Here is a 22,362-nt window from a genome sequence, read left to right as displayed (position 1 = left end):
ATCTTGATTACTACAAAAGTCTGAAAAGATGATATTTTAACATCTCTCCCTCACAGCAACTTTCAAAATGATTTAAGATGCTTCCAGAACATCCAGAAAACTGAAATATGGTGCACACACATCCCAAGACATGCTGATGACAAGAAAAATCTGAGAGGGGGGCTAATGGTCAACTCTTGGAAGAAGAGATTTATAGCAGAGGCCAGCATTCCATCACAGAACAAGTCACGCTGTGCATGGGATGGGAAACTGAGGTGCAGAGTTTCATTGCCTCTTGATTTGGATTCAAAGGAGATGGCATTTCCAATTGCAGGAAGGCACTAGTGCATATATATGATTCCAGAATGGAAGCTTCACTTATATACATGCACATATGCAGTCTTCAATTATGGGGATATCAAAGTTATTGGGGTACTTTCTCAACAGATAGTAAGCTGAAAAATCCAAGATACTGGATTACTAGTAAAGAAATGCATACCTCTAGGGATGGAAACTGTTTACTAATAGGGGTCAGTTCTCCATTGTTGAGCAAGTCAAAGCTCAGAAGTTATAGAATGATAGGTTGTGGATATTTCCTCCATGCTCACGTTACAAGCCTTCCCATGGGGAAGTGCATGGTGGTGGGGTTGTTGCAGTAGCAGCCAGGGACATATACAGTATATATGCTTACAGAATGCAATCAGAATGTTTGGAAAAGATACAGGGAAACACAGCAGAGTAAAACCACTCAGGCTGCTCTTGTATATAGAAGCTCAGCTAGGCTCTGACATTTGCTAGAACAATGTCTAAGCTGCTAATTTTGGCAACCAGGAACACTTAGTATCCTATGGCTAGTTTATTTTCCCAAGCTTAAGGGTAAGTAAAATTTGCCCACTGGAAATCCTGAAACAAGACCTATACTGACAGGAAGGGCAGAGACATGAGAAGTAGCTCATATTTTATTGTCACAAAAATCATAATAAAGATGACTCAGTTATTTGGATATGTCACAGTTAGGAATGATCTTGTCCATCCAAGTACTGCTATTGCTCCCCATGTTATATGTGTCCCTCTTTTCCCAGAGCCATGAGGGAGTGCTCCTTCTACTGTGCTCAGAGCTATGCAAAAATATTTCAGGACCAGTGAGTGGAAAGGACGGACAGACAGGAGTTTAGCATATGTGCATACATCTTGCCCTATTTATTATACATGCATTCTTACAATACACACAACCCATATCACACAGACTTTGGAGATATGCATGTTGGAAGTGTGCACAAAACATATTTTGCTCCTGCACACTCATATCATTGCAAATGTATGCATATACTCTCCAAATTATGTGTACTTTCTCAACTCCCATCTTCCATTGCCCCCTTTAAACAGCTTTCCTCCCACATCTTGCCCAGACACACTTGTTCCTTGCACATTCACTACTTTTTCAACACTTATATAAATATGTATGGGAGTGATAGCATCAAGCTACATCTCCCAAAACAAGAACTTTGTTATTGTCAGGACCAGCCTAGGGCCGTGTGTGGCCATACTCAAATCTGTGTTTTCCAGCTCAGGATCTCTGAAATCAACAATTGTAAATGGAGTGCAGTAGGCAGTGTTCTCTTCAGCAGATAAAGGCAGAAGGCCAAGCTACCAGTATTTATACCAGGCCAGGCCAATCCAGAGGCTTCATATCTTCTGCAACTACAAGGGCTAACATTACACACACACCTTCCCTTCTGTGCTTGTAGACAGCTCTGTAGTCTGAGCATACATAGTCCATGATAGCTGAGTAGGCTAGAGGCCCTAAGATCCCCTGGTTACTGTATTAGGGATGAACAATCCTGTCTATCCTGGAACGTTCCCCCACCTACACTCAGGCCAACTCTTGCACACTCAGGCCATGATGGAAAATACAGCTCTACTAAGCCTTGTTCCTGAGGCAGGTGGTGGAGAGGAGAAAGGAACTTGTACTTGAAATCTGTTCAAAATTCTAATTTGAAGCTATAAAACTGCAAATTAATTTCCATGCAACTTGAGTGAATATTAGTCATATAATTCACATTCTGCAACTTCAGGTTTTTGTTTCTTAAACAACTTGCTCATCATCATCATCATCATCACCTTCTCTCTCTCTCTCTCTCTCTCTCTCTCTCACACACACTCACACTCTCTCTCTCTCTCTCTCTCTCTCTCTCTCTCTCTCTCTCTCTCTCCATGCATTCCCAACACATATGTTAAGTCATTCACATCAGTATAATATAGTCACATATGCGCTCCCCAGCTGGGTTGCATGTGCACAAATATTGCGTCTTGTTCACATGAGGGGCACAGGATAGTTCTTCCAGGAGTGTTGATTCTGCTGTTGATAATTCAGGTTGGTGGGGCTGAATTGGTACCATGATTCCTGGAAAAAGAAGGGGGGACGAACGATATATCATCAGTGAAAAAGAAGCTACACACTGAGGGTGGTGGGTGAAAAGAAGCAGAGTTAACATGCTTAAAACATTACGTGGAGAGCTGTAAAGTATTCACTATTTTTCAGATTTGGGGAAGAAATCCCCTATTCTTAGGAAAACAGTAACTCCTCTCTCTCAAGTTCAAACTTTAGGCTTATTCTTATCACCCTCTTGTAGAGCTAGTAAAAAAAAATCTGTGCCAAGTTCTGCTTCCAGATCACAATGTCACAGTTGGGGCTGGAAGTCAGTATATGCCCAACAACGACCACACCATGGGAATAGGTGTGGTAGTTACATGATGGATTCTGGGTTCTTTCCCATCGGGCAGGACCTTGGCTGCTCCCTAAACAAGAGAGAGTCACAACCATCTGGATTTCTCATGGCAAAATGAATACAACGGTATCTGATTCAAAGAAAATACGCTCCCACTAGTGACAAATTAGAGAAGAGGAGGGATTGAAGCTCCTTCAAAGTCTACGCTGTAGCAGCTGGGGTCAGTGCCTCTTTTGCCATGCCACTGCACTGCTGTAGAAATTCAGTGTGTTCTCAACTGTGACCCCTCTGCTTTACAAGAGAGCCATGTGTTTTGCTTAGTGCTAGAGATATAGCAGAATATGGCTCCTATGGGTTTGTTTTTTTAAGTGGCAGAGGGACAGCCTTTGCTATCTGTTTATCCTAATAGCCCTTGCTGCAGCCTGAAATCTGTTTTGCACAATCTAATCTACACAAGTCTGCACAATACTACCTGCATCTCATTACAGATTTAAGAACTGGAGGCTTCTCCAGCTTTTTCTCTCACTGTGGTTTTGCTTAACATCCAGCCTGAAAAAGAGTTCTAGCTCAAAGCTTGTTCACTATTTAGTAATTTGTTATTTGGTCCTAATAAGAATATCATAACTATTTTTGGATTTCCCCCTAATGGATCAGTACAGCTACCTGTAATTTTTTCCCCCACCTCACAGGTTGTCTTCTGTACTGCTTCTTACTTTTCTTCTTTTATAAGCTTTTAACAGGCAGTACTGTTGAAGTTTTTCAGAGCAACCATCATTGAAACATTCAAGTAAAACACCATAAAAATAAAACAAATGATATCGTTGCTGAGGTTTGGCCAGACAGCCAGAGTCAACATGGAGCAGAAAGTAACATTTTCTGTTGCTACTCCATGCTGCAGTAACTGCCTAGCAGTCTGTCAGTTATCATCACATCACATTTGTTTTCCTCCCTTCCTGCAAGGAGCTCAGGGCAGTGTACATAGGGCTACCTCATTTTTATTCAAACAAGGACTCTGGGAGGTACGTTATGATAGGCTTAATGCTGTTGCAAGATAGCAAATTGAGATGAGGAATCTTCTTCCAATCCTTTCCCTGCTCCTTCTCCTCCTCTGTTGTGAAACTCTGGACAGCTGGATTTCTCCCTACTTCCCTGAAAAACATTAGCCCCAAACCTAGCTTTCATCTCTAACTAGGGACAAGTTCATATATAGGGCTGAACCAGAGCCCCACAGTGGCTCCGGTTAAGCACAGCAGCTGGAGCTCCGGGAATGTGCATATGCTCTACTTCCAGTTTCGGCAAGGATATACCAAGATGGAGTGTGTGGGATGAACCCACAAATCTAAGCATATTCTGCCCTACTTGTGGTACAGAATCTGACATCTTTAACTAAGATTTGAAGTGAGGGACAGATCTTTGGTTCAGAATATATTGAGATTGGTGTGTTCATATGACATGTCCAATCTCGGCATATCCTTCTGAGACTAGAAGTAGGGCATGTGGCCACTGAGACCTTGGGGTGAAGCCCTCAATGGTAGTCATACCTGTTATAAGGTGGAGGAGGTGCATCATGCACACCTTGAGATGCCATAGCTTGCTCATAGGATGGAAGTCCTGGCGCAGACTCTGGTTTTGGTTCCTCATCAAAAGCAGCAAGTGGCACACCAGGATACAAGTGTCCCCGAGTCCTGCTGAGGGAAACAGAGGGATCAGGAAGATTAGAGCATCCCACGAACTACCCTCATCATGGATTCTTCTTACTTGTTGGTAAGCAGACTAAGTAGCATTGGAAACCTTCACTTCTGAAGGAGTTCTCACCTAGTACACACATATTTTGACACGAGGGAGTTGTCTGCATTAGATATAGCCAGGTTCTTCAACCCAGGCTGGATCTGCCCTGGCCAAACTTCTCAGAGTGTCTTATGGGAATTTTGTGGGCATCCCGTAGACTTTGTTCAGCACAGAGCATCCACACGAAACAACGGTTAAGGGCAAAACTAGATGCAGTGTTTGAAGATCCATATTAGGATCTCTCATGGATTTTCTTCCCAAAGCTAAAAGCAGCTGCAGGGGGTGGGGGAGACAAGCCACATCAGGGCTGCAATGCTGGGAGGAATAGTGTTTCATTCTTCCATCCGTGCTGTTTTCCCAGCCTGAACTGAGCCCTCCTGAAACTGCTATTTGCCCCACAGGGGAAACTATTTTGTCCTGTGGGACAAATAGCAGCTGGAGGTGGGGGGTGGATTCAGATTTTTTTAAAAATGTATGGAAGGGAAAGATTTAACCTCCCTCCCCCAACGACAGGAGCTCTTATCACTGACTTCATGATGTCAGTTAAGTCTGGCCTCAAGTTGCCAAAATTTTATTCATTCTTTTCTCTATCTCTTTTACACTTACTTATGCACAAATAGGCAGACAGACAGCCCTGACCCATACCTGGACCGGTTTCTCTGCTTAGCCCGATATTTGACACAGTACATGGCCACAATCACAAACATAATTGCAGACACCAGTGCTGCTACGAGGCCAGCTATCAAGCCAGCCACATCCACGCCACCAGCTTCTGTGGAAGCAAGAACAATTGCAGGGAGTGTGAGTAGCAAGATCTTTGCCTGCCTCTGCAGAATACCCCCTAGCTCCAGTAGGAGCCCCGTTATGAGCTTTCAGCAGTATCCAGACTATGTTAGTTCTGACTAAGCCCCACTGAAATTAATTAGACTTAAGTTAGTTATTGAATACGTCATTACTTTCAATGAGGTTTATCATTACCAGTTAGTCAATTATCTATGACTAACTAGTCTGGATGCTGCCCAACAGGATTTGGAGAGGTTGACTAGGATTTTATTTCAGTAAAAAATACGTTTTTCAAATTTAAAAAAAAGGGTTTTGACATAAAAACTTCCAGGGCCTAGTGAATGATCTGGGAGCACCTGATGCATTGGTACCTAGGAAGCTGCCTTAGTCTGAGTCAGACCATTGATTCATCTAGCTTAGTACGGTCTGCTCTGACTGGCAGCAGCTCCCCAGGGTTTCAGACAGGTGCCTTTTCCAGCCCTACCTGGAGATGCCGGGGACTGAACCTGGGGCCTTCTGCATGCAAAGCAGATGTTCTGCCACTGAGCTACAGCCCTCTCCCCATTGTGGAAATTAAGCTGGTGCAGACCTGATTGACAACCTTGCTGGAGACTACTAGGAGCTCTATGCAACAGCAGGGATACAAATATATACATTTTAAAAGTACATTCTGATGCCAGTCTGAGGGCAGAGCATGTCTGGAAATGGAGAGGACCACAATCCAATGACAGAACATATATTTTACATGAGGAAAGTCCCAAACCGAATCTCTGGAACATGGCCCTCCAGCTCCTAGGAACATAGGAAGCTGCCATATACTGAGTCAGACCATAGGTCCAATCCATTATTATTGGCCATGATTTATTTATTTTATTTTATTTATTTATCATATTTTTACACCGCCCAAAACTTACACCTCTGGGCAGTTTACAACAAGATTAAAAGTAAAACACTAATTAAAAACAAAAAAATTAAAAGCAAGAAATTTAAAACACAATTTAAAACTTTAAAACAATATTCTAAAAACAACATTAAAACAATCAAAACAATATCAGTTAAAAGTCTGGGTGAAGAAATGCATCTTTAGAGACTTTTTAAAAGATGTCAGAGATGGGGAGGCTCTTATTTCACTAGGGAGTGCATTCCAAAGCCTCGGGGCAGCAACAGAGAAGGCCCGTCCCTGAGTAGCCACCAGATGAGCTGGTGGCAAATGCAGACAGACTTCTCCTGATGATCTCAACAGGCGGTGGGGTTCATAACGAAGAAGATGTTCTCTTAAAAACCCAGGGCCCAAGCTGTTTAGGGCTTGATAGGTTATAACAAAAACCTTGTATTTTGCCTGGAAACATATTGGCAGCCAGTGTAACTCCTTCAATACGGGAGTAATATGGTCTCTCCTGGATGACCTAGAGACCAGCCGGGCTGCCGCATTCTGGACTGACTGTAGTTTCCAGACTACATACAAGGGCAGCCCCATATGATGGCTGGGGATGATGGGAGTTGTAGTCCAACAGCAGCTGGAGGGCCACAGTGGTGCATGTTTGTCCTGCAATCTCCAGTTTAAAAGATTCCAAGTAGCAGGTCTGGGAAAGACCTCTGCCTGACACCATGAAAAGTCACAGTCAGAGCAGACAATATCAGGCTAGATGAACCAATGGTCTGATGCAGTAGAAAGCAACTTCCTGTCCAAGTTTTGATGGCTCCAGGGCAAGTCTGGTATTTTTTTGGCAGCTTCAGGGGCACAACCCAGTACAACCTCTGTCTATTAATCTAATACAGGGGTTTCCAATGTTGGGTTCCTCAGATATTGCTGGACTACACTTCCCAACATCCCCAGCTGCAATGGCCAAAGTTGCAGTCCAATGACATCTTGGGACCCAAAGTTGGGAACCCTGCTCTAAGACATAAAGCTACTGGGGTAGAGGGAGAGAGCAAAACAGAGAGGGAGGAGAACTCTCAAAGTTCTCAGCTCGAAAAAGCTGAGAAGGGGGAAACGAAAAACCCCAACTTCAAGTATACGCTGATGGGATCAGGCTGCTCTTGTATACAGAAGCTCAGCTAGCCAACTGCGGTCCGGCACTGGGGTGGGGGGGTTCCTTTAAGAGCAGCGGGAGGGTTTACTTACCCCTCCCGCCGCTTTCCTGCTCTGGCGCCCGTAATCCGTAGAGTAATTGGGGCGGCAGGACACCTCCCTGCTGCCCCTTCCCCGACGTTGCTTGAAATCCCGTTGCTTGAAATCCCCTTCCCCAACGTTGCTTGAAATCCTTTGCGCGCGTGCACACGTCACAGAGACGTGTGCACGTGTGCAAAGGACTCCTGGGATTTCAAGCAACGTCGGGGAAGGGGCGGCAGGGAGGTGTCCTGCCGCCCCAATTACTCTACGGATTATGGGCGCCAGAGCGGGAAAGCGGCGGGAGGGGTAAGTAAACCCTCCCGCCGCTCTTAAAGGGACCCCCCCACCCGAACCGCCCAGGTCTGGACCGGTCCGGGCCCATCCCTATCTGAGCTGTCAGTGACTGACCAGGAGAAGGATCTTGGGGTCGTGGTAGACAGCTGGTTGAAAGTGTTGACTCAATGTGCAGCAGCTGTGGAAAAGGCTAATTCTATGCTAGGGATCATTAGGAAGGGTACTGAAAAATAAAACTGCTAATATTAAGTGCCCTTATATTAAACTGCTAATATTAAATGCCTTGAGCCATTTTGGAAGGGTGGTATATAAATCAAATAAATAAATAATAAATTATACAAAACTATGGTGCGGCCACACTTGGGAGTACTGCATACAGTTCTGGTCACCACATCTAAAAAAGGACATTGTAGAACTGGAAAAGGTGCAGAAGAGGGCAACCAAGATGATCAGGGGCCTAGAGCACCTTTCTTATGAGGAAAGGCTACAACACCTGGGGCTATTTAGTTTAGAAAAAAGACAACTGTGGGGAGACATGATAGAGGTCTATACAATCATGCATGGTGTGGAGAAAGTGGATGGAGAGGCATTCTTCTCCCTCTCACATAACACTAGAACCAGGCATCATCCCATGAAATTGATTGCCAGCAAATCTAGGACCAACAAACGGAAGTACTTTTTCACACAATGCATAATCAACTTGTGGAATTCTCTGCCACAAGATGTGGTGACACCCAACAACCTGGATGGCTTTAAAAGAGGTTTGGATAACTTCATGGAGGAGAGGTCTATCATCGGCTACTAGTCGGAGGGCTATAGGCCACCTCCAGCCTCAAAGTCAGGATGCCTCTGAGTACCAGTTGCAGGGGAGTAACAGCAGGAGAGAGGGCATGCCCTCAATTCCTGCCTGTAGGCTTCCAGCAGCATCTGGTGGGCCACTGTGTGAAACAGGATGGGCCTTGGGCCTGATCCAGCAGGGCTGTTCTTATGTTCTTAACTGGTCTTGCTCCTAGTCCTTGTTTTTCCAGCAGCTGTCCCCAAAGCAAAAAACCCTAGAACAGGGCTGCACAAAGTTGGCCTTCCTGCAGATGTTGGACTACAACTCCCATAATCCCTGACTACTGGCCACTGTGGCTGGGGTGATGGGAGTTGTAGCCCAAACGCAGATGGAGGGCTAAAGTTGTGCAGCCCTAGAAGAGATCATGTCTAAGAGTCATAAAAACATAAGAACAGCCCTGCTGGATCAGGCCCAAGGAAGCCCATCTAGTCGAGCATCCAGTTTCACACAGTGGCCCCACCAGATGCCGCTGGAAGCTACAGGCAGGAGTTGAGGGCATGTCCTCTCTCCTGCTGTTACTCCCCCGCAACTGGGGAGTCCTAAAATCAGTGAGCAGCCACAGCTTTTTCAGTGGGTTAGGCTGGTGCTGGAGCCAGTATATAACAAGAGACAAAAACACTTTAGATTTAGAGGTTGAGACCAGCAACTGGGGCTACAGCAATGAGGACACTCTGTCGGCTAGTTCCAGGCTTTACATTTCTAAAATGCAAAGAATCTGAATCTCAGCTTTGTGGCCTGCAGGTCCTTCCTCAAAAACTCAGATACATCGGGGCTGGTTGGGTTCTTTAGTACCCCATGTTTAAAAGTGCTCTCAACTGCATTATTACTTCCTGTGTCTCAGGACTGAGTCTTGGTATTGGAAATAACTCCTGAGACTAAGCACTAATGAGTCCTAAACCCTTCTGTTTCAACTAATAACAACAATGAAAAGACTGGATGGCTGCAATTGTGTCTTAAGAGAAAGAAGTGAACAAATGACAAACAGCAATTCTGGAGAAAATGTCTTGTCTGAAAGCACCAGTGTCAATAGGAGAGTCAAAAGAGTATCATCAGGCTCTGCTGTTAGTAGCTGTTTAGCTGTTAGTAGCCTGTTTAGTAAAAATGGGGCTAGCTGCCACCCAAAGGGCATCCACTGCAATAGAGAACTGGTGCATTCAGAGGAAGATGGGGCATCAAGCCAGATGGCAAGTGTAGATGGGAAAGGGCTACTTATTCTTTTTAAATATGTTTTCCAGCTGATTTTGTTTCCAGGTCAGATTCCACGCTAGCCAATAGATAACCTTCAGCTTGCACACATGGAAATGAATGCATATATGCAAATATTCAATAGTTATTTTCTTTCTCTCTCCCCACCCCCCACCCCAAGTCTGGGAGAGATAACAACCATATTGCACCTGGGAAGAGTTCTTTGGTTATCAGAACAAAATTAATGGGCTTGACTTATTGTACTTCTGTGAAGAGAAAAGCTACGTATGTGTGTGTGGCCTGTTTGCTCCTCACGTGTACAGCACAAGGAAGTGAGTGGAGGGAATGGAACGGCATCTTCTCGCAACAGTTGACTCAGGGTGGGCAGAGGGGCATTGGGAAAAGAAACATGTGGAGCTCTACTGCCATTTTGTGCCTGTACTCACTTGCTCCACCCTTCCCATTGTGTTGGTAGGTCTCCCAGAATAATTTCTGCAAGAGAGAAGGTGAAAAAGGAGAAAGAAAGAAAAAGGGACACAGTCAACATGACATGATGTGAAACAACAGCTCTCCCTCCATCTATAGACATTCCTGCAATCTAGTCATCAGTAGTGGCAGACATGCTGCACATAGTTCCACGCACATTGCAATGTAATGTGCACACAGTTGTGCAAGTGCACTCTTGCATGAACGCAAAAATTGCACAGATTCAGGTGCACAACACTACGGTCGTTGAAAATAATGCCATACCATCCCACAACTGTGTTTGCGAATTTGTTGTGTTTGCATAAGAGCACGCTTGCACAACTGCATGCATGTTATATTACAATGCACACAGAACTTTGTGCAGAATGTTAGTCACTTAACAGTTGTCCCCACCCAAGAAAAACTGAATCCTGCTCCTATAAGCTCATCTGATTTTGACCTACTTAACCTCATTCTCATATAGGGTTGCCAATTCTGACTGAAATTAGTCCTGGAGATTCCACACACCCCCCCAGCAATATTTTTCACAATATCAAGCCATTTAAAACTTCAGGATTGCTTTCCATTGTCACCCAGAGACTGAGGTGGATTTATGCATATCCTTACCCTGTCTCCATTTCCCCTCCTTTATTATGTTGTCTCCCCTGTGTCAAATTATAGACCGTAAACTGATGGCAGAAATAGGTCATCATACGCTTCATAAAATGCCATACACATTGATGGTGTTATAAATGAAGACATTGACATAGGTTTGACCATCCTGCTAAATAGCCTGATTCTATGCATGTTCATTCAGAAGTAAATTCCACTGTGTTAAATGGAGTAATTTATTACCAAATAAGTGTCCACAGGAGCACAACCTAACCAAGCCTCAGTCAGGGAAGATGCACAGCTACAGTCTTATTATGGAGGGCACATGGTCCAGTTCAGATACAATGGGAAACCATGGGCCTCTGTGAACCATAGACTCACAAACTCTCCCTCCCCTTTTGTTCATGCAAGAGTGCAGAAGGACTTTCATTTTCAGGAGCAGTGGTTTGTTTCAAACCAGATGGGAACAAAGCAGGGTCTGAAACCACAATTTGATCCTGGTTTTTATCTCTGTGGTTTGAAGGAAACCACAGTTCCCAGAATTCATATATTACACAGAAGTGTAGTTTACTTCAAAGTGAAAGTGAAAGTTCTCCCTCTTTTGCATAACAGGACGAGAACTGGGATTTCCTGTTATGTCTGTCCTTGGCCAGTGTTGTACATGGAAATCCAGCTCAAGCCCACCTTGAAACCATAATCCCCGACACAGAAGAACTAACCCCTAACCACAGAAGCGAGAGGTTAGGACTCTCTCTGCACAAGATCAGCGACACTCTCCCCTCCAGCCAGCCTAAAGGAGCTAAGAAAAGCAGTCCTAGCTAATAAGACAATATGGGAAATTCCAGACCCAGCATCAGTTTCAGAAGCAGATTCCAAGGTCTGACATCTTCAGGAATGGGTCCCAAGAAAGCATAGAGCAAAAGGAACCATCACATATAGGTCAGAGAAGCTTTTATCTGGATAGCCCCATGTTTCTTCACTGGGCTCTGCCCCAACACTATCATCATTTTCTATAAAGCAAGATACTTAAGTGTCTTTCTGGTAAGCATGCAAGCTACTTTTGCCCTTCCATAGAAGTTAGGAATCCCCTAGTCCCATGTGACTAGGCTCTACTTTCCTAGGAATCCTGGCTTGTATTTTCTCACCTGCAGTTCACAGTATACACACAAGAGGGCAATAGCCTATGGGAAAATAAGCTATCCTCCAAAACAAACAGAACTCAGCACCTTATTCATTAGACAACTAGAGCCTACTTCGTCATATGCACCAGATGCGTACTCTTGCTAATTAGAGTTCACATTGGGCTAAATTCATCTTTAAGTTGCCACAGGATGCTTTTTTCCTTTATCGCTGCAACAGACTAAAACAATTACTCTTGTGGAATCCAATACTCAAAAGCCAATTCTCAGTAAAGCTGTTTAGCCAAAGGGAATCACTGGTAACCTTTAAACTGTTTCTCTCTCTGTATTAAATCAACATGTTAAAACAGCAGCAATTATCTCTGAGTCAGAAGCTGGAACCCTGTTTAGAACAGGTTGTTGGCCTATAGGAAGTAATGCCATGCACTCCTACAGATATGCAAAACAGTCACAGCCCTAACTGCTATCTCTTAATTACACGGAATGGAAGATTGCAGGGAGATAGGCATGGGTGTGTCTTGAACAGCTAAGCAGAAAGAAGAATTTCAGCAGGCGCAGCTTCTCCTGTTATAGGAGCACTGTGGTAGGAAAAGGTGCACCTCCTGAAATATTCCTTTCTGCAGCAGAACTTAAAAGTCACACCCATAAAAAGGGGGACAGTGTACTGGAAGAGCTTACACATTCCCTAAGAATTGTTTAGGAGGTACATAGGACGCTGCCTTCTACTGAATCCAGTGGTCCATCAAGCTCCGTACGGTCTACACCAGGGCTGCACAACTTTGGCCCTCCAACTGTTCTTGGACTACAACTCGCATCATTCATGACTATTAGCCACTGTGGCTAAGGATGATATGATGATGATTTTTACATTTATATCCCGCTCTTCCTCCAAGGAACCCAGAGAAGTGATGAAAACTGTCGTTCAACAACAGCTAGTGGGCTGATGTTGTGCACTCCTGGTCTGCTTTGAGAGCCAGCACAGTGTAGTGGTTAGAGTGTTGGACTAGGAAGACCCGAGCTTGAATCCCCATTTAACCATGAAACTCACTGGGTGACTCTGGACCAGTCATGTATCTATCCACCGAACCTACCACACAGGGCTGTTGTGGGGATAAAAATAACCATATACACTACTCTGAGCTCCTCGGAGGAAGAGCGGGATACAAGTGTAAAAACAAACAAATAAACAAATAACAATAAATTGACCAGTGGCACAGCGGTGCTCATAGAGGTCAGCTTCTGTTACAGAGCTTATAGAAGCATCGGCAAATATAGTGGCTAGCTATTTGCTCACAGAATTTAAAACTTACATAGATTTGTGGTTTCCTTGGTTTAAAATCCTAAAACACTCACCCCACACTGCCAGGATTTTGAATGATCCGTACCATCACATAGTACTTAATGGTGTTTAGTTTTTGTCTCTAACCCTAACTGTCCCTATCTCTGGTTCATCCAAGCCCTATCTGAACCTGGCAGTTAACTCCAATTGAATTTTATAGCCACGTCCCTTAGTGGCTAAAAAATTCCCAAGCCCCTCCCTTAGGAATCCTCTCCAGAGGTGGTTCCTAAGTATAAATTCCTCTTGATTGACAGTGTTTACTAGCCATTCACCACATACCTTGATTACTCATTCAGGCTCCAAAGAGATATTGGCAAGATAGCAAGTCTGTTAAATGCTTCCTGACAGGCTCAAAACATTGGCCTGAAGCAGGGCTTCTCCTGCTCCAAGGGAAAAGAGAAAGGGGGAGTCTGAACATTGGGCTGTACTTAAAAGGACACAGCACATTTAAGTCACTGTGCCTAAATACAACACAGTACCCTACATTTAAGGATATGCTGGCATAAAATAAGAATGAAAAATGTCAGGAGAAGTGAACAGCATGGAGAAAGCACCCCATCTCCTAGAGATAATCATTACTGTCTTTGCCACAAAAATGATGTGTGAACAAGCCAATTTTATTTTGTGTGTCTATGGCTTTGCAACACCGATCTCAAAGAATGGGAAATGGTGCTCCAAGGCAACCCGTGTTTTTCCTTTTCCTTGGATGTTGATACATGTGAGCCTTTTGAGACATAGGAATGTTCCAGTGAATTCTGGAATGTTCCACTGGTCCTTTGACTGTGAAGAGGAGAGCTGGTCTTGTGGTAGCAAGCATGACTTGTCCCCATAGCTAAGCAGGATCTGCCCTGGTTGCATATGAATGGGAGACTTGATGTGTGAGCACTGCAAGATATTCCCTCAGGGGATGGATCCGCTCTGGGAAGAGCAGAAAGTTCAAAGTTCCCTCTCTGGCCCCTCCAAGATAGGGCTGAGAGAGATTCCTGCCTGCAACCTTGGAGAAGCCACTGCCAGTCTGTGAAGACAATACTGAGCTAGATGGACCAATGGTCTGACTCAGTATATGGCAGTTTCCTATGTTCCTATGTTCCTAAGTGTTTCCACAAAGGTCCAGACTGGGATTCACAGTGCTCCAGAAATTTCCAAAAAGCTCTTAAAAATTAGCGAAACCACATTAAGCCACAAATGTTTAGGGTGCGAGGCATAGGCTTGGCAGGAGATATGGTCTGAGGCAAGGAGGCAATGGAGAGGACAGAAAGCACTTGAGTTGGGAGAGGGTGTACTCAGGGTTGGGGCATAGTTGAAGCACCAGGAGGGAAGATTAAAGCTGGTTGGTTTCACTGGAATTTTTCTTCTTTTGTGTGTGTGTGTTTAGCTAGAAACACTGGAAATATAACATGCCACCAAAAAACCCCAAACAAGACAAAATGCCAGAAACCACTCGAAAACCAACTCAAATTGCCTCCATCATACCGAAAGGCTAACTACCAGCTCCTCACAGCCTTTCCAGTTCAGGATAGCCGAAGTCCTGGCAATTCCCTCTGGAAAACTGGCATGTAAACCAGCCTTGAACTAGCCACAACCTCTCTCACCCAGCCGGCTCAGGGTGCTGTTGGTTTCACTCCCCCGCCTCCCCAAGCCAGAGGTACGTAGACATAGTTCAGTAATAGGAGGCCTGAGGCCTTGCACATGGCTCTTGACTATGCAAGGAATCTACCTGCTCCAAACTCCCTGGACGAGTCCTGGCTTGGAGGTTTGTTGTCCTGAAGTGACAACAGCATTCCTTGCTCAGCACTGCTTTGAACCAGCAGTGTTTTATTGTCTTCCAAGAGAAGCCTAGACTCTAGAACAGGCATCCCCAAACTGCGGCCCTCCAGATGTTGCTGAACTACAACTTCCAGCATACCCAGCCACAAAAAATTGTGTCTAGGGATGCTGGGAGTTGTAGTTCAGCAACATCTGGAGGGCCGCAGTTTGGGGATGCCTGATCTAGAATGTCTTCTTTTGGATCCCACACATCTGTCAGGTTGCCAAAGAAGCATGGCAGCTGGCAGCTGGCATTGCATCCAACATCCTCGGAATCCTAACCTTTTGCTTCCTTCTAAAGCAGGGCTGCATTTGGCCACTGTTAGACTACAACTCCCATAATTCCCAGTCACAGTGGCCAATAGTCAGGGATTATGGGAGTTGTAGTTCAACACCAGATGGAGAGCCAAAGCTGTGCAGCCCTATTCTAAAGAATAAATGTTTAAAAGAAAAACATGAAACGTGTGGGTAAAATCTTAGACATGAAAGAAGAGCATGTAGGCTTAATTCAGACATCACGTCAAAAATTTACTCCAACCATCATTTAGAACCAAAACCTGGTTGAGCTTCTAAATGTACAGCAGGTAAACCATGTTTTATTATTACTGCTTGTTTATTTTACTTTTCTCTTAACACTCAGCTTGATAAGTTCACTTCTGCCTCCATGGTGCAGCACCTTCTGGAAACAGGGCAATGGCAGTAACCATGGTTTGTCAATTCAGACATCATGCCAAAACATTGTTAACAGACACCATTGTTTTCAAGGTGACTTCAAATCACAGTTACCAATTCTAATTTGCCACCCTATCACAAACCATGATTTGCCAACGCAGACATTTCATCAAACCATAGCTAATTTTTCTTCACCGTAGCTTGGCACAGTAGCTACTTTGCCAAAAATTTCCAAATTATTTGAAAGAAAAAACAAATTATGCAAAATAAATGAATATTGTATTAATTTATTCTGAGCCAAATGTTTAGATTATCTTGGTGCAGAATTTTCTTTGATACAGAGTACACAGGCTGACAGCTTTACTATGCTGTGCTTGTGCAATAAAGCTGCATAGTGTAAGAAGATTGCATAGCTGTGCAAAATTGCAGGGATGCTCAAAATTGGGCTACTGTACAAGAGTTCCCTACAAAACAGGAAACATGCCACAGGTTTTGTACCCCATTATTCAAGTTCAAACAATTTTGTGCAAGTACAACATGTTTGCACAACAGTAGTCTGGAATGTGAGATCCAGACTTAGTGCAACTCGTTAGTGCAAGCACCTTGCTCCAGTGCAGGGCTGCACAACTTTGGTCCTCCCGCTGTTTTTGGACTACAACTCCCATAATCCCTAACCACAGAAGCCAATAGTCAGGGATTATGGAAGCTGTAGTCAGTGTTCTCTCTAATTTCCCCCCCCCATCTCTGTGCAGAATAAGATTTGTTCTGGGTGGCAGTATCAAGGCAGTGTGCGCGCATGTGCATTCAGAAAGGGGCCTTCCTGCTTCAACCTGAGTGGGATCTAAAATTAACTGAGCAGACATCAAAAAAACTTGTGTGCACACACCTTAGAGGGAGCAGCTCTGTGCTAGCACATCTATGTGCAAATGCAGCATTAGTCAAGATGTCAGCCACAGACATATTTCAAGTACTCACATACTCTAAACTCCTTCCTGGGGAACCCACAAGACCAGGATTTACCAACTTCATCCTATTCAGTCACATATCTCTTGCAGAACACAAGAGATCTGTCTTACTGTCCCATGGCCCAAGTACCATTCCCTTGCCAAATAAAGCTGGAATCATGGCACCCAGTCATCCCCTACTCTGGGTAGTCAATTAACTAATTTAATGATTCTTAAACATTGTTGCACTGTAGACCACTTTTTTGCTTTGCTTTTTATTTACAGATCACGGCATTATGTTATAGCCATATAGAAGAGGTCACTTGAATGGCTTCAAAATTGTAGTTGTAGTAAAACTCAAAGAGGCTGTGCACATGAGCAGCCCTACCCTGAGAAGCGCTGCTTGTGTGCAGCGCCAGGATTGAGGGAGGCCTTCTCGGTAGCCCAAGTTTTTGACCGGGGCTTTTACCTGGGTTAAAGGGTGCAAGAGCACCCTTTACCCCAAGTCCGGGGTTGTGTGTACACGCAGTCCAAGCATACATGTTATTGGGGGAATCCCTCAACGATAGGCCCTGGCCTCTAGAGGTCCATGCTGCACAGAGCAGCATGGATTGTGTGGATGGGTGCTGCTGGATGGTGCGCTGGAGACAAGCTCCTTCCTCATCTGTTGGCGAGGGTGGGGGAGTTAGGTTCATCCTTGTCCTTCCCACCCCTATAATGGTTGTGAGAACCACCTTAGTCTCTTCTACTTCACTCCAGCAGTGAGTGGCTTGCTAGGTTTACATGTGTTCCATGACACTGAGAAATTTGTTAGTCATGATTCCGGGCCAAATACTTCTCTTTTCTGTTCACTCTGCCCACACAGTACAGCTGCGCTAGAATGCAGGAGATGCATTTTAAAATTTGTTGCTTGTCTCTGGAAATAGTCTTCATAATTTCCTCTGTTGTTCTGGTTGTGGTTTTGGAAGCTACCAAGTTGGTAGTACCAACAAGTCCTTTAGGGACCACCAGTGACAACAGACCAGTTTAAGAATCTTGGCGCTGGACCCTGTACTGTTACACTCTCAACCTAAGTCCTGCTCCACTCCCCATACTCAGCTGTTTTGTAGTCATCCTCAAAGACTTCTCGAGCTTCCTCGTAGTTGCAAACCTCCTCCTTGCACTCACGCTCCAGGTTGTCTGGGACAATCAGCTCAAAATCCCAGTGGTTATAAAGAAGCTTACGCCCCAGGAATGTGTGTGCAGCAGAGTTGTCCAGGAATACTGGGAACAGAAATAATTAGACATTATCCTGGGATTCAGAGCTGGAAAGGAAGTCTAGTGTCAAGACTCTGTGTTCTCAGAGAAACAAGTAGTACGCAGGCTTCCTCAAACTGCGGCCCTCCAGATGTTGCTGAACTACAACTCCCAGCATACCCAGCCACATAAAATTGTGTCTAGGGATGCTGGGAGTTGTAGTTCAGCAACATCTGGAGGGCCGCAGTTTGGGGAAGCCTAGAGGATTATAGTATAGGGCTGGGAACTAGTGAATTAAAGGGGCAATGGATCAAAGGCTTCCAAATTCTTCAAGTGGGGGATGCCAGTTAGGGGATTAGGACAGACCTGAAATGTAATGCAGGTTCCTGGGGCTTCCTGAGAGGGAACAGTTCTAGCAGCAGATGTGCATGTGAAGGAAATCCAGGACTCCAACGTAGCCTAAGGGGGTAAAGGACAGGCTTTGGGGAGTTTCAGAGGGGAGAATAAGCCAAGAGCTGGGTTATCAGTTTCTTTCTGTACCTTTCTCTGCCCCTTATTAGACCTTCTCAGATGATCGGTTTCCGGTACCATTAATATGCATTTGTTTCTTATTTGCAGTTAACATGGTTTCCTTTCAAGGCTGCACTTCTCTGCATTTTGCCCATATTCAAAAGTTCACTATTTTGTTCCTAGGGAAATGTGATACTTCCCCCACACAGTGCATTCATTGCCACATGTGGAATGCAGTCCTGCAAGGGTCAGAAGAACTGATTGGCTATTACTTGTGACATATGTGATTAGCAAGAAGAGGGGCTGTGCAGGGAGATTCTGCTCTCATTGGTGTTTGCTGTCCTAGTTGGTAGGAGAAGCAGAAGCCTCTTGGTTTTATCTGGTTTTAGCTGGAACTTCCTGCCTAAAGCAGGAGAACCGGTGTGGTGTAGTGGCTGGAGTGTCAGGCAATGTCCTGGGAGAATCTGGTTCAAATTGTCCCTCAGCCATTAAGTTACTTCCTCTCAGACTAATCTACCTCACAAAGTTATTGCAACATTACCAGGAGGATGGGGAGAAAGAAAAACTTGTAAGCTGCCTAAGCTCGTTAGAGCAAGTGCAGGATACAAATGTAAATAAAGCAATGTGAAGGTGAAAAGGCGCTTTTCTAAGGGAGTCTTCCATACTATTCTGTGGCTTCCTTCTCAGTGTTTTCCCTAGGGGGAAAGCTCCTAATGCAGCCTGTAGCCTCCATTTGTCAGAAGCTATGTGGTTCTCTACTCCTACACATCTGACCACAGAATAATCTATTGCATGCGGGTGGGGTATTAGTCGCTGTGCTGCATGAAGGATAAAATGCAGACAGAACATGCTTTGATCACGTGCAGGACATTATTTGCTGGTTTTCTATTCCTACATCTTATACCACTTATCACCCAAAGAGGGTTTCACAGCAGTTTTAGGACAGACTAAAATCAAAACAATAACAAAACAATTAATAATCCAAATAAAAACTGAAAAAAAGGAGGAGCAACAGAAAACCACCGCAGCAACAGAACACAAACTAGCAGCTAAAAACATGTTGAAACAAAAGTCTTTTAATTTGCTGGCACAAAGAAAGGAGCCAAATGTAGAGTTAGTGGAAGGAAGTTCCAGAGCTCTAGGGAAACAACTGAGAAGGCCTAGTTTCTTATGGAGGCTGCTGGCCTCCAGATATGATAGAGCCTGATTGGCCTCCTCCACTGATTTTAAGCTACAGAGAAGCTCCTGTGGTAGGAAACATATGCCCCAAGTAGGTAAGTTTTTAAGAAACCTCCCAATGGAAACCCAAAGTTGGTATAAATGATGGGGAAGCAGAATCCCCATCATTTATACCATCATTTAGACCCCATCAGAAAGTTGGTATAAATGATGGGGAAGCAGAATCCCATGTTCTTTGGGTTCTTCCCACTGCTACAGATTTCAAGGCAATTCAGAGAGAAAGACAGCTGGCTACATAGGGAATCAAGTGATGTTTCTCAGCTGGTATCCAAAATCAAGTCTCCAAATGCCCGGTCCTCGATATTATCCAGGATGTTGAGGACAACTACTCCCCTAATAAAACCCTTCCTAAATTACCTTGATTGTTTGCAGCCTGTTGGTGCTCAAACTGTCTCCGGAGGGAACCAGCCAGAGCGAAGACCACAGCCTGGAACGCTAAAAGAAGGCATGGAAGACTCCACATGACGGGCCCTGAAAGGAGAAACGATATAGTCACCTAAAGGCTCGATTCAAAGGGTGTCGCAATGTGAACCACTTTGAGAACCTTTTGTTGAAAAGCAGAATATTTCAACTGGTTGTTGAAAAGAGGGGATTCTCTTATCTTTCGCAGCAGGAGATCAACTGGCCCTATCTCAGCACAGTATTCCTCCAGTAACTTGCTGGTGTCTACTTTCAGTTTCTTTTTAGATGGTGAGCCTTTTAGAGACAGGGAACCTTCTTTCTTTCTCTTTCTTTCTTTCTTTCTTTCGCAAACCAGTTTGATAAATTTGTTAAAAGGTGGTGTATAAATATTTTTTGTAGTAGTAGTAGTCGCATATAATGCTTTTTATCTATATAATTATTTCCCCAAGACAGTCCATTCTGGATGCGTGGCAATCTCTTGCAAGAGCACGTGAGAGTTCCAGAGCAGCAGGGATTTGGTGGCTGAGAAGGCAGGGGGGCCGGCAGGCAAAGCCGCGCCCAGGGGCATAGCTAGGGGAGAGGGGGCCTGTGTTCATCCCTCTCTTGGGCGGCCCCCCAGAGTGAGGGAGACAATGAAGAAAATAGGGAGGGAGGGATCTGGAGGGCCCTCGTTCAATTATAGCTACGCCCCTGGCCGCACCAGCCTGAGCAGGCAGGCGGCCAGTGGGACAAGCTGGTGGCAGGCAGGCCGGAGGCCCTGGCCTGGCCACTGGTTGGCCAGAGGAGGTGGCAGCGGGCTGGCCTGGCCGCCAAGAGGAAGAGTCGTGCGGTGACAGTGGGGCAGCCTGGCCCTGGCCCGCCCAGGTGAGGAGGAGGCGGTGGCGGGCCAGTCTAGTGAGGAGGAGGAGGAGGAGGCAGGTCCTGGCGTGGCCACCGGGGGTGGGGGAGGAGGCAGGATGCAGAAGAAGCCAGAAAGTGTGTGTGTGGGGAAAGAAGTGGGTGGTGGGGGAGGAGCATGCCAGCGTGGGGGGGGGGCGGGGGCTGATGACTGGGCTGAATTATAGGCGCAGATGCTCTGCACCCAGGCCCACTAGTAAGAATAATTGTACCACTCCTTCTGTCTATAAAACAGGCATTCCTATCTGCTATAGACAGCATTCTCCTACTAGCCAGGCTGCCAGTATTATAAGTTTTCCTCCAGCAAGGAAAATGGCTGCTATCTGATGATGAGGGAGCCATTGTCCTGTATGAAATGGCTGGGAAATTAATAAGAGCCCAGCGCAGAGAGCAAAAGAGAGAGGGAAACTTCTGGGTGGTCAAAAGGCATTATCATGGTCTCTAACTAGGCAATGTAACTGTCTTGTTTTAAATATTCCCCTAGTGCTCACAGTTTGCTTGGGGTTGCCAGCTGGCCTGGCTTGCACCTGTCCCTCCCTGGCTTCTCCAAGATAGGGCTGAGAGAGGTTCCTGCCTGCAACCTTGGAGAAGCTGCTGCCAGTCTGTGAAGACAATACTGAGCTAGATAGACCAAGGGTCTGACTCAGTATATGGCAGTTTCCTATGTTCCCTTTGAACAGAAGTTCGATGTACAGTAATCAGCAGGTGAAGTTTTTTCACCACGTGGAGCTAAACATTTATCACCAGTTAATTGCTGCAGATCAAATTGCTGTTAAAAGCACAGTTAGAAGGGCCAGTTTAAATGCTGGAGACCCTGAGTGTGTGTAGGAATTACCTCTGACATCTCTTCAGATTAAGACGATCCAGACCCTGAGATCAAGAGAGGGACCCCCTGGAACCCCTGCTTGAGACACCAGCCCTGACCCAGGAGAAGCTGCCGATGAGCAGCACCCCCAAGGGTTCCTCGAACACCAAGGAACAGGAAGAGAGGGAAGAAACCCAGCAAGACTCAGAGACCCCGTCATCAATAGACTCCCCAGAGCAGGGCTGCTCAACTTTGGCCCTCCTGCAGATGTTGGCCTACAATTCCCATAATGCCTGGCTATTGGCCACTGTGGCTGGGGATTATGGGAGTTGTAGTTCAAAAACAGCTGGGGGGCCTAAGTTGAGCAGGCCTGCCCCAGAGCAACCCCAGTGTGAGAAGCATTCCTTGAGGAGAGTTGCCCATCAGGGAGCAAGGGGCCCTCCGCTGACCTTCTTCTGAGGGATTCTTCCACTTCACCTCTAGCAGAACTCGAGAGGTGATGACATCGTGCCAGGCTCAAGCTGCAGCAGCAGCAAGCAGAGTGCCAGACTGGCAGCCCACCAGCCAGTGTTCCTCTAACAGGGATT

General features: G+C 45.3%; 1 protein-coding gene across 4 annotated transcripts in view; it reads right to left on the bottom strand.

Moving 5' to 3' along the window:
• Nucleotides 1–924: 924 nt before the first annotated feature.
• The window catches only part of PRRG2 (proline rich and Gla domain 2), a 28,455-nt gene continuing 7,017 nt past the window's right edge, over nt 925–22,362 (bottom strand). The window contains exons 1-7 of one of the 4 annotated variants that reach the window (XM_053260222.1): nt 22,225–22,358; nt 20,029–20,142; nt 17,786–17,949; nt 10,156–10,201; nt 5,142–5,268; nt 4,250–4,396; nt 925–2,383 (exon numbers count right to left, since the gene is read on the bottom strand). In XM_053260222.1, the coding sequence (XP_053116197.1) occupies nt 2,350–2,383; nt 4,250–4,396; nt 5,142–5,268; nt 10,156–10,201; nt 17,786–17,949; nt 20,029–20,134 (624 nt within the window). In that variant the 5' untranslated portion in view covers nt 20,135–20,142; nt 22,225–22,358 and the 3' untranslated portion in view covers nt 925–2,349. Of the gene's footprint in view, nt 2,384–4,249; nt 4,397–5,141; nt 5,269–10,155; nt 10,202–17,785; nt 17,950–20,028; nt 20,143–21,805; nt 21,957–22,224; nt 22,359–22,362 lie in introns of those variants that run through there. The other 3 variants (XM_053260223.1, XM_053260221.1, XM_053260224.1) reach the window with 3 other exon arrangements.

This window comes from Hemicordylus capensis, chromosome 6, assembly GCF_027244095.1.
Source record: "Hemicordylus capensis ecotype Gifberg chromosome 6, rHemCap1.1.pri, whole genome shotgun sequence".
Classification (NCBI taxonomy): Eukaryota; Metazoa; Chordata; class Lepidosauria; order Squamata; family Cordylidae; genus Hemicordylus; species Hemicordylus capensis.
The sequence above is the reverse complement of the archived record's forward strand: the minus strand, read 5'-3'. Positions and strand labels throughout refer to the sequence as shown.